Below are 16897 nucleotides of genomic sequence, written 5' to 3'. Positions count from 1 at the left end.
TGTAGTGTATCCTTTGTATCCTTTGTATCCTTCCGCTGTTCACTACGCATCCTCTTGCGACACTCCGTTATTTTGTGTCCAAGAGTACCACAATAATGACACTTCACCCGGTAATGCGATAACTTGCGTCGTTTAACTTCAGGTTCCTCCGATGTGTTTCCTAACAAAGTTGCCGGCAGATCGTTGTAAGGATGAGCTCTCATTTCATCATAAAATTGTTCCTCCGTCTTGATATTATTTGCGAGCGTTAATCGATGAAAGCGTTGATCTTGTGAGTTTAGCATATAAAGAGTAAAGGCATTGAATACTTCGGGCATCGTTAAATCTTGCATCTTCATCTGCAACATGGAACGGAGGCGACTACCATAAGCTCCTAGAGTTTCGGTCTCCGACGGTCGTTCTCTGGACACCCTTATTAATGCCGAGGCGGCTGTCTCTCTGCCACCAAAACGCGAAAGGAATTGTTCCTTAAACGTTGGCCAGGAAAGCTTTCCACCGCGCACTATTTGTGAAAGTCAATGTGCAGCAGATCTCTTTAGGGCACGATTTAAAACAGAAAGTAACACACTATCTTGCATCGGATAGTCTTTCAAAATCACATCTGTATATGAGCACCACGCGGATGGATCAGCGCCCGTGCCTTCAGGATCAAAACGTGGTAACATTACATCCTTAGGTTCCATACTCGACTTTTGCTCCCTAGGCTGAGTCATCTGGTTCATGATTTTCATGAGTTGTTCCAAAGTGACACTTGGGCTTTATCCCACTTCTGATGTCGGGTTGTCATTAGGATTTGAATCACGTAATGTTTCTTCATTTGAATTAGCCATTGTTTTACAAAACAGAGAATATATTTACACGAATAAACAAGGTTTTACAAAATATTATAAATAATGAATTTTGTTAATGATATGATTGATTAACAAATGATAAATTAAATTAGTAATTAGATTAAAGAATAATAAGTTTTATCGAACAATAAAAGGAACGAATAATATATCTTACGAATTACTAATTTAACGAATAATGAAAATTAACGATTGATAAATTTACAAATATTGAATTTAATTTACGCTTTAAACAATGATCCGGGGTTCAAACGAATCCACGGTCAACGGGAAAACTTTAAACAATTTTATAACACAAAAATACGTTTGCTGAATCACTCGGTAAATTACTCGATGTATCACTTTCCAAGGCAATCACACGAATGAATATCTGATTAAAATCTTTTTCGTTATACGACTGCATTTGTTTGTTATATTCTCGCTGGAAACATCGAGAAGGTTCCAATCGTTGTTGTTAGGCAATATCTGTCAAAAGTTTGTTGTATACTCTTTGGAAACATCGAGAAAGATCCAAACGCCGATACTAGGCAATTTCTGTCTTCATCAAGCAAACGTTTATCCCGTGACCGTGGCTACGTTCAGCGACCAGTTGTCACCTCGAACCCACTTTCGCTTTTCACAAATGTCAAACAATTACAGATGACAATTACTTAATTACAGTTATGATAAAATCTAGGCTAAAGCATTAAAAGGCTTCCTCAAAATTGCATAGGGAAGGCTCCGGTTTTCATTTCATCTCCGACATATATATACGTATATTCACACGAGTTATACTATTTAATAATATTAATAAATAAATGTTCTAATTGCGGTAGAATAAGGAAAAACGAGCGACAGACGAAAATTACTTCGATATCAAACAAAACTAAAGACCCGTCACTAAAAACTTTACTGATGACATTTATGAGCGGCCATGTTGGATTTACACGACAGGAATATTAGGGATTAATGGAAGTCAGGCGCGAGAAACAAATCATGAAAACACATTGTTAACACTTTTCTTTAATAAATTTTATGGGCAACTACAAATATAAAAAAATATATATATATATTTAAATAAAAGGGGGGAAATATAAAAATTAAAAAATTAACAAATGTAAAATAGATAACCTAACACTATCAGACTAAAATATATATATATATATATATATATACACATATTGAACACAAAATTAATAATAATAAGGAACATCAAAACAGCGAACCAACAAAATTGAGGCAGCTACAATAAATCAAAATCGAAGCAAGGAGCTCCGGGATAAAGTTCGCTGAACTCACACATACACCAATAGCGCACAACAGGGGAAATTCCCTTTCTCCCAGAAGCATGGTGACGAAGATGCGCCTCCAAAACCTCTTCGGGAATTTCATTCGCAAAACGAACTTTCACGCAACGCTCGGTATCGACGATTTCAACCAGAGGGGGTTCCCTCTCCAATATGACGGTCTCCGCATCAAAGAAATTCTCGTCGAAAGTAACCAAATCGTCAAAACCCAATTTCGACACAGCCTCGGCACCAATGTAAAACAGTTCCTCCAAACTCCCCGACACTCGTGGTCCATCACAAGGCCGCATGCGCTTGATGGGTTCCCCCGAGTCGCCCATGGGCTCTTCGGAATCCCTCTTTCGCTTGGGCTGGAAACAACACGGTATATTTTAAATAAAACGAAACAGGACGAACCAAACGAACTAAAAATAAGACTAAATACGTACCAGGGAAGTCTGGAAAGGAACCTCTGATAGAAACGACTCAGCAAACATGGTTCGAACGTCGATCACCGAAGCCTAAGGAAATAGCAAAAAAGGGAAAAACAATCAAAATCACAAAACAATCTTAATATGCAAACATCCAAACTTACGCAAAACAATTCGAAGGAGGAGGTCTTTGTTATGGGAGAGCAGCGGAGTTGCGCGTGTTGCCCGAGCAAACTTTAAAATGATAATGATGCTGCAGCCACCAGCCCTTCCACGCGCCGAAGAAACACCGGTAATTCCCACGGTACAGCACGTGGAAGTTTCTCGCGGAAAGGACTAGATCAGCGTGGAATGCTTCAAATCTCCTAGACGCTAGCTCAGCGGAAACACAGGACTGATAAAAAACTAAGTCGAAATATGGAATTTACATTTTGTCACGTACGATTCCAAGAAGCCCAAACTGCAACATCCCGATTCCCACGGAAGCGTACCCCCAGCGGACTACCACCCCGTGGGGGATGGCATTATAAATAAGCGATGCAACATAGCGCGGCGTTCTTTATTCGTGCATTATTCGTTCTTTAATTCTTTTTTCGTTCTTCAGTTCATTATTCGTTCATTAGTTTGCGATCGTTTGTTACTACGGCTCATTATTCTTTGCGTCTAGAAATTTGTATAAGTATTTTGCGTTTCGGGGTCTTTAGTTTTTCGATAAAGAAAAGAGAGTCGCGATTAAATAAAGTAAAATTTTAAGTCTTCATTACGATATCAATTCAGTTAGCAAGTCACTCAATTTGTATCGAAATAGTTTAATAAAGTAAAGGTTGATAGAAAACTATATTCGAGATTAAATAATAAACCCAACAACCTTCGACGATCACCGGGACAGCTGGAGTGATGGCACCCGATAGCACCTTTTCCTCAAGGTAAGCAAATTAAATTTAAAAAACTTTCTTCTTCTCTGGCAATCTCGTTGTCCTCGAGAATTGAATCAAAACCTCCTATCATCGATTTCATTTACGGTTTTTAAGATAGAAACATTGCTTAAATTTTAAACAAAGGAGTTGTCCGTTGTGTCGGTTTGTGCGAACGGTGTTTTCAGCTACTGAAACACCCACTGATCTTCGCATTCCTCCTCCCATTGTTGGTAAAATATTACCCATCTTTGGGCAAGGCTTGCGAAATCACACAAGTCCCGCTCAGAAAGGACTAATAAATATATCGTCGGGGTCAATTGAAAATCAAGAACGATACCGGTATTGCTATTAACCGATATTCTTGCCATTCTTGCATGCGATTATAAGAAAGATATAACAAAACAATCCCCCCTTCGGGAAATTAACCAAAAGATCGTTCGCTGCGTTGGCTTGTGCAAACGGTGTTCTCGATTATCGAAAACACCCATCGATCTTCGCCTTCCTCCTCCCACTGTTGGTAAAATATTACCCGTCTTTGGGCAAGGCTTGCGAAATCACACGAGTTCCACGCAGAGAGGATCGTTAGAATCATCCTCGATTATTAAACTCAAAAGGCAAGAAAATCGTGGTAACAGAATCCATCGTAGTAAATGAATTGAGTTTCGGTTCTAACGGCAAACTACTACAGCGAAATTAAAAAAGAAGAAGAAGTCAAACGTAAAAATAAATTTATATAAAACAACGAAAAATCTTACGTTCCTATCCAATCCAGCAACGCTAAAATATAAATATCCAGCTAATAAAATATATATACAATAACCTAAGCAATTCTACGTCGAAATAAAAATCCGTTCAACGAGGAAAAATATTCATTGTACCCAGCTTTAATCCTCTCCCGTGCTAGTATCCCTGCGCATAGCAGGTTAGCCGAAAAGTGAAATTCGTTTACCAGTTGCATCAAGCGTCAGTTAACGCTACCCATTAAACGCAAAAGAAAATAATAAAAAAAAATATATATATAAAATATTTTTGAAATAGTCTTTGGACTATTTCTGGTGGCAGCAAATACCGTATTAATTAATAACCTAAATCGGAATTAAATACACAATAATATCATTTTAATTTAATTCCTTTCCGATTAAATTCAAAACTCAAACTCAACTATAAAAAAAAAAAAAAAAATTTTTTTCAGTAAAATTCAACCTTAGATTTGATCGATTTAAACAAACAAATTGATACGTAACAATAGCCGTCATTTCCTTCCCGTTGGAGATATTTCGACGTTTAAGCACTCGTTGAACTCCATTTCACAGTGCTAATGCAATGCACAACGTTTAAGCGTCGAAACAATCAAAATATCTCGCAAATCGCGAAGATTTCGTAGATTTTGACGAAAAATAGCCGTCATTTCCTTCCCGTTGGAGATATTTCGACGTTTAAGCACTCGTTGAACTCCATTTCACAGTGCTAATGCAATGCACAACCATTTAAGTGTCGTGTAAAATTAAGGTAAAATAAGGAACTTGTTAATTTCCGAAAAGGAGATTAAGTTCTTTTTATTTTTTTACTCAATTTATACAATTTTTTCGGTTCGCGATGATACACTTCCGATACTTGGATTAGTTAAGAATTTTTTTATTAGACTGACTGGATGATTTTGAAGGGAGCATTTATATTCTTCCATTCGTTGGAGTGGGAGAAGGTTTTGTTTATACTTAGTGTAAAATTCGGAGAATGGCTGGAGTGATCGAATGCCACTCAGGCGGCTGAGAACGGGTGCTGACCGGACGGTCACACGCGATAAGGCGTTCGGAATTTCGGTTTGTTATATACAGTTGCTCGAATTTCGTCTGTGACATAAGCGTCGAAATAATCAAAATATCTCGCAAATCGCGAAGATTTCGTAGATTTTGACGAAAATTGACTGTCATTTCCTTCCCGTTGGAGGTATTTCGACGTTTAAGCGCTCGTTGAACTCCGTTTTACAGTGCAAATTCAATGCACTACCGTTTAAGCGTTGAAACAATCAAAATAGCTCGCAAATCGCGAAGATTTCGTCGATTTTGACGAAAATTGGCTGTCATTTCCTTCCCGTTGGAGGTATTTCGACGTTTAAGCGCTCGTTGAACTCCGTTTTACAGTGCAAATTCAATGCACTACCGTTTAAGCGTTGAAACAAGCAAAATAGCTCGCAAATCGCGAAGATTTCGTCGATTTTGACGAAAAATAGCCTTGATTTCCTTCCCGTTGGAGATATTTCGAAGTTTAAGCGCTCATTTCACTCCGCTTTACAGTGCAAATTCAATGCACTACCGTTTAAGCGTCGAAACAATCAAAATAGCTCGCAAATCGCTAAGATTCCGTCGATTTCGACGAAAATTAACTGTCATTTCCTTCCCGTTGGAGATTTTTCGACGTTTAAGCACTCGTTGAACTCCATTTTACAGTGCAAATGCAATGCACTACCGTTTAAGCGTTGAAACAAGCAAATTGGCTCGCAAATCGCGAAGATTTCGTCGATTTTGACGAAAATTGGCTGTCATTTCCTTCCCGTTGGAGGTATTTCGACGTTTAAGCGCTCATTTCACTCCGTTTTACACTGCAAATGTAATGCACTACCGTTTAAGCGTCGAAACAAGCAAAATAGCTCGCAAATCGCGATGATCTTGTCGATTTTGACGAAAAATAGCCGTCATTTCCTTCCCGTTGGAGATTTTTCGACGTTTAAGCGCTCGTTGAACTCCATTTTACAGTGCAAATGCAATGCACTACCGTTTAAGCGTCGGAACAATCAAAATAGCTCGTAAATCGCTACGATTCCGTCGATTTTGACGAAAATTGACAGTCATTTCCTTCCCGTTGGAGATATTTCGACGTTTAAGCGCTCGTTGAACTCCATTTTACAGTGCAAATGCAATGCACTACCGTTTAAGCATCGAAACAATCAAAACAGCTCGCAAATCGCGAAGATTTCGTCGATTTTGACGAAAATTGACTGTCATTTCCTTCCCGTTAGAGATATTTTGACGTTTAAGCTCTCGTTGAACTCCATTTTATAGTGCAAATGCAATGCACCACCGTTTAAGCATCGAAACAATCAAAATAGCTCGCAAATCGCGAAGATTTCGTCGATTTTGACGAAAATTGCCTGTCATTTCCTTCCCGTTGGAGGTATTTCGACGTATAAGCGCTCATTTCACTCCGTTTTACAGTGCAAATTCAATGCACTACCGTTTAAGCGTTTAAACACGCAAATTGGCTCGCAAATCGCGAAGATTTCGTCGATTTTGACGAAAATTGACTGTCATTTCCTTCCCGTTGGAGGTATTTCGACGTTTAAGCGCTCGTTGAACTCCGTTTTACAGTGCAAACTCAATGCACTACCGTTTAAGCGTCGAAACAATCAAAATATCTCGCAAATCGCGAAGATTTCGTCGATTTTGACAAAAATTGGCTGTCATTTCCTTCCCGTTGGAGGTATTTCGACGTTTAAGCGCTCATTTCACTTCGTTTTACAGTGCAAATGCAATGCACTATCGTTTGAGCGTCGAAACAAGCAAGATAGCTCGTGTTACGTATCTATTTGTTTAAATCGATCAAATCTTAAGTTTAAATTTTACTGAAAATTTTTTTTTTTTTATAGTTTGAGTTTGAATTTAATCTGAAGGGAAATAAATTGAAATGATATTTCTGTGTATTTAATACTGATTTAGATGTCTAATTAATACGGTAGTTGCTGCCACCAGAAATAGTCTAAGGACTATTTCAAAATATTTTATATATATATTTTTTTTTATTATTTTCTTTTACGTTTAATGGGTAGCGTTAACTGACGCTTAATGCAACTGGTAAATGAATTTCACTTTTCGGCTAACCTGCTATGCGCAGGGATACTAGCACGGGAGAGGATTAAAGCTGGGTACAATGGATATTTTTCCTCGTTGAACGGATTTTTATTTCGACGTAGAATTGCTTAGGTTATTGTATATATATTTTATTAGCTGGATATTTATATTTTAGCGTTGCTGGATTGGATAGGAACGTAAGATTTTTCGTTGTTTTATATAAATTTATTTTTACGTTTGACTTCTTCTTCTTTTTTAATTTCGCTGTAGTAGTTTGCCGTTAGAACCGAAACTCAATTCATTTACTACGATGGATTCTGTTACCACGATTTTCTTGCCTTTTGAGTTTAATAATCGAGGATGATTCTAACGATCCTCTCTGCGTGGAACTCGTGTGATTTCGCAAGCCTTGCCCAAAGACGGGTAATATTTTACCAACAGTGGGAGGAGGAATGCGAAGATCGATGGCTGTTTTCGATAATCGAAAACACCGTTTGCACAAGCCAACGCAGCGAACGATCTCTTGGTTAAATTTTCGAAGGGAAATTGTTCTGTTATTTCTCTCTTACAGTCGCATGCAATGATGGCAAGAATATCGGTTAATAGCAATGCCGGTATTGTTCTTAATTTTCGATCGATTCCGACGATGTATTTAATAGTCCTTTCTGTGCGGGACTTGTGTGATTTCGCAAGCCTTGCTCAAAGACGGGTAATATTTTACCAACAGTGGGAGGAGGAATGCGAAGATCAGCGGATGTTTCAGTAGCTGAAAACACCGTTCGCACAAGCCGACACAGCGGACAACTCCTTTGTTTACAGTTTAAACAATGATTCTATCTTCAAAACCGTTCACGAAAATAAAACGAGATCAATGATAGGAAGTTCTAATTCAGTTCTCGAGGACAACGAGATTATCAGAGAAGAAGGAAATTTTCAAAATTAATTTTCTTACCTTGAGGAGTAGGTGCTGTCTGGTGCCATTACCTCAGCCGCTCCGGTGGTCGTCGAAGTTTTTGTTGGGTTTATTATTTGAACTCGAATGTAGTTTATTATCAACTCTTACTTTATTTATCTATTTTAATACAGACTGAGCAATTTACTAACTGGATTAATACCGCAATTACAATGCGCGTTTGTGTCTAAACGATGAAATGAGGACTTCAAAGATAAAATTTTCTTTTACTTAGTCGCGACTCTCTTTTCTTTACCGAAAAAACTAAAGACCCCGAAACGCAAAATACAATACAAAATTTCTAAACGCAGTGATGAGCGCAATAACGAACGCAAAGAATAATGAGCCGTAATAACAAACGATCGCAAGAATTATGAACAAACTAATGAACGCTGCGCTATGTTGCTACGCTTATTTATAATGCCATCCCCCACGGGGTGGTGGTCCGCTGGGGGTACGCTTCCGTGGGAATCGGGATGTTGCAGTTTGGGCTTCTTGGAATCGTACGTGACAAAATGTAAATTCCGTATTTCGACTTAGTTTCTATCAGTCCGGTGTTTCTGCTGAGCTAGCGTCTAGGAGATTTGAAGCATTCCACGCTAATCTAGTCCGTTCCGCGAGAAACTTCCACGTGCTGTACCGTGGGAATTACCGGTGTTTCTTCGGCGCGTGGAAGGGCTGGTGGCTGCAGCATCATTATCATTTCAATGTTTGCTCGGGCAACACGCGCAACTCCGCTGCTCTCCCACAACAAGGACCTCCTTCGTTGAGTTATTTTTCGTAAGTTTGGATATTCGCATATTATGGTTGTTTTGTGATCTTAATGTTTTTTCCCTTTTTTGTTGTTCCCCTAGGCTTCGGTGATCGACGTTCGGACAATGTTTGCGGAGGCATTTCCATCAGAGGTTCCTTTCCAGACTTCCCTGGTACGTATTTAGTCTTGTTTTTAGTCTGCTTGATTCGTTCTGTTTCGTTTTATTTAGAATATACCGTGTTGTTCTCAGCCCAAGCGAAAGAGGGATTCCGAAGAACCCATGGGCGACTCGGGAGGATCCATCAAACGCATGCGGCCCTGTGATAAACCACGAGTATCAGAGTGGTTGGAGGAACTATTCAACATTGATGCCGAGACCGTGTCGAAATTGGGCTTTGACGATTTGGTTACTTTCGACGAGAATTTCTTCGATGCAGAGACCGTCGTATTGGAGAGGGAACCCCCTCTGGTTGAAATCGTTGATACCGATCGTTGCGTGAAAGTTCGTTTTGCTAATGAAATTCCCGAAGAGGTTTTGGAGGCACATCATCGTCACCATGCTTCTGGGAGAAAGGGAATTTCCCCTGTTGTGGGCTATTGGTGTATGCGTGAGTTCAGCGAACTTTATCCCGGAGCTCCTTGCTTCGATTTTGATTTAGTGTAGCTGCTTCAATTTCGTTGGTTCGCTGTTTGATGTTCCTTATTATTATTAATTTTTTGATATATTTTGTTTTGTGTTCAATATATATATATATATTTTAAATGTGATAGTGTTAGATTATCTATTTTTTTTTTTTTAATGTTATATTGCCCCCCTTTTTAATTAATTATATATATATATATTTTTACATTTGTAGTTGCGCATAAAATTTATTAAAGAAAAGTGTTAACAATGTGTTTTCATGATTTGTTTCTCGCGCCTGACTTCCATTAATCCCTAATATTCCTGTCGCCATGATGCGTGTAAATCCAACATGGCCGCTCATAAATGTCATCAGTAAAGTTTTTAGTGACGGGTCTTTAGTTTTGTTTGATATTGAAGTAATTTTTGTCTGTCGCTCGTTTTTCCTTATTCTACCGCAATCAGAACATTCACTTATTAATATTGTTTTAAAGTGACAATAGTATAACTCGTGTGAATATACGTACATATATATATGTTTATGTCGTGTGTCACTTCAGTATGGCCAATGCTTTGCAATTCCTCGATTGCGTTATTTATTGTTTTGATTAGTCCACTTTATAGGGTATTCGATAATATAAAACATATGCACTCACACATACATATATATATATATATATATATATATATATACGTATTTATATGCACATTTCTCTTGCCCATGTAATGTTCATACGAAATGAAATGTTAATTATTTATTTTATATTAATTTCTTTTAATAAGATAGAACACGCACACGCACACGTATATATGTATATATTTCTAGCAAAGTGATTTTCATTCAGATTCTTTAGTGATATAGTGTTGTGTATTTGAGGTTATGTGTCAATCATTTGATTTCATATATACATATATATCTTGTATTGTGACAACATAGTATTGAAGGTTTTGTTTCTAGATTATTGTGCGTTTAGTGTGTGTTTACATATTTGTGTTTGATGATAGAATTTCTGTATGCAATTACTCAGGTCGTTGCGGTGTTAATTATTTTGAGCGTTTGGGCTATCGACATTGTCGCTTAGTCCCAAGTGTTGCGTTGTGTGTTCTATTTCTTTTGTAGATTATTAATAGTAGTTTTAGTTTAGAAAATAGATTATTTATATGTTTATATAGAGACATGCATGTTTCATAATGTAGTTCTTATTTTATAATGCTTTACCGGCATGTAGGCTAGTTTTAAGTATGTATTTTAGATTGTAGAATGCACATAGATTAGTAGTAGTTTAGAATATAGATTTTTATATGTTTGTATAGAGACATGCATGTTTCGTAGCGTAGTTCTTATTTTATAACTCTTTACCGGAACGTAGGCTAGTTTTAAGTATGTATCTTAGATTATCGATTTGAATCAATAATGTAGAAAGATCATACATTAATAGTAGTTTAGTTTAGAATATAATTTATATATTTATATATAGACATGCATGTTTCGTAATGTAGTTCTTATTTTATAATTCTTTACCGGAACGTAGGCTAGTTTCAAATATGTATCTGTTTAATAGAATGCGCACACATATATATATGTTTCTGACAATGTAACTTTTATTTCTTTAATAATACAATATTGTATGTTTTATGTATTCGTTAGACTATTAGTTTTTAACTTTGTATATACTTATATTTCATAAATTGATAATATTGTATTTATTGCATAGTATTATAAGCGCTAACTCTAATATTTACTAATTTATTACATGCCTAGCATATATGTTTATACTTGTATGTAACTCTCCAAGTTGATTGATTAAAATATATTTATATATACTTGTATTTCTGGCGTTTCAATTATTTCCCCTTTTGTAGTTATTCTTATTTCCTGATTTATTTGTTTGGTTCGTAACTCGTTCAATCCGTTAGCTGGTTTTATTTATTTTATTTTATACCGATTGGATTTATTAGTCGCCCTCGCTTTGTTAATCCTTCCTTTAGATTCGTAGCGCCGTGTGTTCGTTTGTGTATTCAAATCTTTATTCGCGCGTTTTGTATAGAATAGTTTTCTTGTTCTCGTTACGACGCGTGCGGAGCGCGGGACGTGACACTCGCAAATCGCGATGATTTCGTCGATTTTGACGAAAAATAGCCGTCATTTCCTTCCCGTTGGAGATATTTCGACGTTTAAGCGCTCATTTCACACCGTTTTACACTACAAATGCAATGCACTTCCGTTTCAGCGTCGAAGCAAGCGAAACAGGTCGCAAACCGCGATGATTTCGTCGTGTAAAATTAAGGTAAAAATAAGGAACTTGTTAATTTCCGAAAAGGAGATAAAGTTCTTTTTATTTTTTACTCAATTTATACAATTTTTCGGTTCGCGATGATACACTTTCGATACTTGGATTAGTTAAGAATTTTTTAGACTGACTGGATGATTTTGAAGGGAGCATTTATATTCTTCCATTCGTTGGAGTGAGAGAAGATTTTGTTTATGCTTAATGTAAAATTCGGAGAACGGCTGGAGTGATCGAATGCCACTCAGGCGGCTGAGAACGGATGCTGACCGGACGGTCACACGCGATAAGGCATTCGGAATTTCAGTTTGTTATATACTGCTGCTCGAATTTCGTCTGTGACAATTTCGTCGATTTTGACGAAAACTAGCCGTCATTTCTATCCGCTTGTAGATATTTCGATGTTTAAGCGCTCATTTCACTCCATTTTGCACTGCAAATATAATGCACTACCGTTTAAGAGTCGAAACAAGCAAAATAGCTCGCAAATCGCGATGATTTGGTCGATTTTGACGAAAACTAGCCGTCATTTCCTTCCCGTTGGAGATATTTCGATGTTTAAGCGCTCGTTGAACTCCGTTTTACACTGCAAATGCAATGCACTTCCGTTTCAGCGTCGAAACAATCAAAATATCTCGCAAATCGCGATTTTGACGAAAAATAGCCGTCATTTCCTTCCCGTTGGAGATATTTCGACGTTTAAGCGCTCGTTGAACTCCATTTTACAGTGCAAATGCAATGCACTACCGTTTAAGCGTCGAAACAATCAAAACAGCTCGCAAATCGCGAAGATTCCGTCGATTTCGACGAAAATTAACTGTCATTTCCTTCCCGTTGGAGGTATTTCGACGTTTAAGCGCTCATTTCACTCCGTTTTACAGTGCAAATTCAATGCACTACCGTTTAAGCGTTGAAACAAGCAAATTGGCTCGCAAATCGCGAAGATTTCGTCGATTTTGACGAAAATTGACTGTCATTTCCTTCCCGTTGGAGGTATTTCGACGTTTATGCGTTCATTTCACTCCGTTTTACATTGCAAATGTAATGCACTACCGTTTCAGCTTCGAAACAAGCAAAATAGCTCGCAAATCGCGAAGATTTCGTTGATTTTGACGAAAAATAGCCGTCTGTTACGTATCAATTTGTTTAAATCGATCAAGTCTTAAGTTTAAATTTTACTGAAAATTTTTTTGTGTTTGAGTTTGAATTTAATCGGAAGCGAAATAAATTGAAATGATATTATTGTGTATGTAATACTGATTTAAATTTCTAATTAATACGGTAGTTGCTGCAACCAGAAATAGTCTAAGGACTATTTCAAAATATTTTATTTTTATTATTTTTTTTTTTTTTTTTTTTACATTTAACGGGTAGCGTTAACTGACGCTTAATGCAACTGGTAAACGAATTCCACTTTTCGGCTAACCTGCTATGCGCAGGGATACTGGCACGGGAGAGGATTAAAGCTGTGTACAATAAATATTTTTCCTCGTTGAACGGATTTTTATTTGAATGTAGAATTGCTTAGATTATTACCTATATATATATTTGATTAGCTGGATATATATATTTTAGCGTTGCTGGATTGGATAGGAATGTGAGATTTTTCGTTGTTTTATATAAATTTATTTTTACGTTTGTTTAAAGTTTAAACAATGATTCTATTCTCAAAACCCTTCACGGAAATAAAACGAGATTGATGATAGGAAGTTCTGGATTGATTCTCGAGTGCAACGAAATTATCAGAGAAGACGAAATTTTCAAAATTAATTTTCTTACCTTGAGGAGAAGGTGCTGTCGGGTGCCATTACTTCAGCTGCTCCGGTGATCGTCGAAGTTTGTTGGGTTTATTATTTGAACTCGAATATAGTTTTCTATCAACCTTTACTTTATTTACCTATTTCGATACAGACTGAACAACTCGCTAACTGAATTAATACCGCAATGAGGACTTAAAATTTTCTTTTACTTAATCGCGACTCTCTTTTCTTTACCGAAAACTAAAGACCCAGAAACGCAAAATACTTATACAAATCTTTGAATGTAATAGTGAGCGAACGTGAACGGCAATAACAATGATCACTATAATGATGAACCAAGAATAATGCACACTGCTCTATGTTGCTTCGCTTATTTATAATGCCATCCCCCACGGGGTGGTCCTGGCCATGTAGTATTTATACGAAATGAAATGTCAATTATTTATTCTATATTAACTTCTTTTAATAAGATAGAACACGCACACGCACACGTATATATGTATATGTTTCTGGCAAAGTGATTTTCATTTAGATTCTTTAGCGATATAGTGTTGTGTATTTGAGGTTATGTGTCAATCATTTGATTTCAGTTCGCTGTGGAGTGCCGAAGCGTGCAGACGTGTCTCTAGTGCCCAGCGTAGTTCGAAAACAACACGTGTCGCCCAACCGTCGAAAGAGAACGCAGCTAAGTGTCCCTCTAGGGAGAAGAAAATCCCACGCACCTAACCCCAACCCGAATACTAGCCTCACAGCCTCACGACTAGTTGTTCATTCCGAATTAACTAGCTCGATGATGGCCCAGTAACCGCGACCAGGCTCTCCGGAGCAGACTCGCAGCTATCCCGTGCTACCCCCCCCCCCCCCCCCCCCCCCCCCGTGGCAGAAGTGTAGCAGAACTCTCCGCACTAACGACGCTAACACTACAAAGAAAAGGAAAATAGAAACAGCAACGCAAATAAACACACACAACAGGTTCGCCGTATTGGAATCCTCAAACGACGCCATGGAAATCGTAGAACCGCCACCATACCAACACTCACAGAGAATCCCCCCTCCCCCACCAATATTTCTGGACGACGTCATTGACATACAGACAATGATCAAGTCCCTAGAGAGAGATACCAGCAAGGAGGAATATAACCTTAAGATAAGCAACAACAAGGTGAAAATACTACCGACGAACCCAGAAGCTTACAGAAAACTCACCAAGACACTCAGGACCCTGAACGCCAACTTCCACACCTACCAACTCAAACAGGAAAGGCCTTTCCGGGTGGTCCTACGAAACACACACCACTCAGCAGACATAGACGAACTAAAATACGAACTCTCAAAACTCGGCCACGAAGTCATCAACGTAAGTAATATAAGGCATAGAGTCTCGAAAGACCCGTTATCCTTATTCTTCCTAGACATTAAACAAAAACCGAACAACAAGGAAATATACAACATCAGTCGCGTAATGAACGCGATAGTAAAGATCGAACCACCGCTCGTGAAAAAAGAAATAGTGCAGTGCAAAAGGTGCCAAAGGTACGGTCATACGCAGAAATACTGCAACCATACTTTCCGCTGCGTTAAATGCGCAGGCTCTCACTCCACAGATCAGTGCGCCAAATCACCGGAAACCCCAGCGAAATGCATCCACTGCCAAGGGGACCACCCTGCCAACTACAAAGGCTGCCCAGCATATAAAACACTATACACGAACAGGTACCCTAAGCTCAGAGCAAAAGAGGTATCCAACCAAACACCCAGCCCGCCGAAATTCACGACTACCCCAACCCCCTCAACCAACCAAACACCCAGTCCTACCAAATTCATCGCCACCTCAACCTCCTATGCCCAAGCAGTACAAGGCATCCAAAATAACCCGAACAGCCAAAGGAACCTTCCCCAAAACAGTGTCCCCAACCCACCAAACGCAGACAACTCCTCAAGGCTCGAAAAGCTAATAGAGAAACAATCGGAGCAAATAAATCACTTGCTATCGCTACTAACACTCATCGTGGAAAAATTAGCACGCCCCGACTCAAAATAAAACCAAAGCGCATAGCTCTCTGGAACGCCAACGGTCTAGCGCAACACAAACGTGAACTAGAACTCTTCTTAAAACACCAGCAAATCGACGTAATGCTCGTATCGGAAACCCACTTCACCGAGAAGAGCTACCTGAAAATAAATGGTTACAAATTCTACCATACCCAACACCCCAGCGGAAAGGCCCACGGTGGCACCGGAATAATAATCAAAGCAAGTATTAAGCACTACGAACTCCCACCATTCCAGAAAGACTACCTCCAAGCAACAAACGTAGCAATAGAAGACTGTCATGGCTCAATCACCACCTCAGCAGTATACTGCCCTCCCAGACACTCAATCGCCAAAGAAGACTTTGATAACTTCCTGGACACCCTGGGCAACAGATTCATAGTTAGAGGAGACTATAACGCCAAGCACATCCAATGGGGCAGCAGACTGGTTACAGCAAGAGGCAAAAACCTCTTAAACAGCATAATAACCAACAACCTCAACTACCTCACCACATGCGAACCCACATACTGGCCCACTGACACCAACAAAATACCCGACCTTCTCGACTTCTTCGTAACTAAAAATATTTCATCAAGACACGTCGAAACAACTCCTCGGCTGATCTCTCTTCTGATCATTCCCCCGTGCTAGCAACAGTCAGTTCAACAATTATCGAGAATACACCTATGGCTCCATTCACAACCAACACACCAACTGGCAGCTCTTCAGAGAAGTCTTTACACACTCAACCTCAGCCTTCACCCCACTAAAAACAAAGGAAGATATCGAAGCAGCCACGGAATACTTAAACACGAGCATAATAAACGCAATCCGCCTCTCCACACCGACAAAGCCAACTAACAGCAAACAAGAATATCCACAATACATACTAAAAAAAATAGCAGAAAAACGTAGACTAAGAAGAGTATGGCAGACCCACAGAACACCGGAGGACAAACGCAAACTTAACAACGCAACTAGAAAGCTAACCAGAACCTTAACAAACTATAAAAACGACTGCTTCCATAAATACCTCGCCAGCTTATCGCCCACAGCCGACACCAACTACTCACTATGGAAGGCCTCCAGGAAACTCACACGCCCCCCACAAATAATCCCACCTATCCGCCGTCCGCAAGGTGGATGGGCGCGAAGCCCTATAGAAAAAGCCGACCTGTTTG

General features: G+C 38.8%; 1 protein-coding gene and 1 long non-coding RNA gene across 3 annotated transcripts; one reads left to right on the top strand and one right to left on the bottom strand.

The window, feature by feature from the left end:
* Nucleotides 1–1830: 1830 nt before the first annotated feature.
* Nucleotides 1831–4476, bottom strand: LOC126875019 (uncharacterized). 2 transcript variants are annotated; one of them, XR_007693179.1, is made up of 3 exons: nt 2709–4459; nt 2563–2634; nt 1831–2484 (listed from the first exon to the last, which is right to left on the bottom strand). It is a non-coding gene; the product is annotated as an uncharacterized LOC126875019 (long non-coding RNA). The 2 variants fall into 2 exon arrangements; XR_007693178.1 differs by having other exon boundaries at nt 2563–4476.
* Nucleotides 4477–8866: 4390 nt separating this feature from the next.
* Nucleotides 8867–11464, top strand: LOC126875015 (uncharacterized). The gene is made up of 3 exons (XM_050637637.1): nt 8867–9038; nt 9113–9184; nt 9263–11464. Exons 2-3 carry the CDS (start codon nt 9137–9139, stop codon nt 9674–9676), a joined length of 462 nt encoding a protein of 153 aa, XP_050493594.1. The 5' UTR covers nt 8867–9038; nt 9113–9136; the 3' UTR covers nt 9677–11464.
* The last annotated feature ends 5433 nt before the right edge of the window (nt 11465–16897 follow it).

The sequence above is a fragment of the Bombus huntii genome, chromosome 17, assembly GCF_024542735.1.
Source record: "Bombus huntii isolate Logan2020A chromosome 17, iyBomHunt1.1, whole genome shotgun sequence".
NCBI lineage: Eukaryota > Metazoa > Arthropoda > Insecta > Hymenoptera > Apidae > Bombus > Bombus huntii.
The sequence above is the reverse complement of the archived record's forward strand: the minus strand, read 5'-3'. Positions and strand labels throughout refer to the sequence as shown.

Bases quoted from the DNA above. Each gene is read 5' to 3' on its own strand.
- LOC126875015 (XM_050637637.1), top strand. From the start codon at position 9,137: ATGTTTGCGGAGGCATTTCCATCAGAGGTTCCTTTCCAGACTTCCCTG. The intron at 9,185-9,262 runs GTACGTATTTAG...TGTTGTTCTCAG, and splicing joins TTCCTTTCCAGACTTCCCTG to CCCAAGCGAAAGAGGGATTC.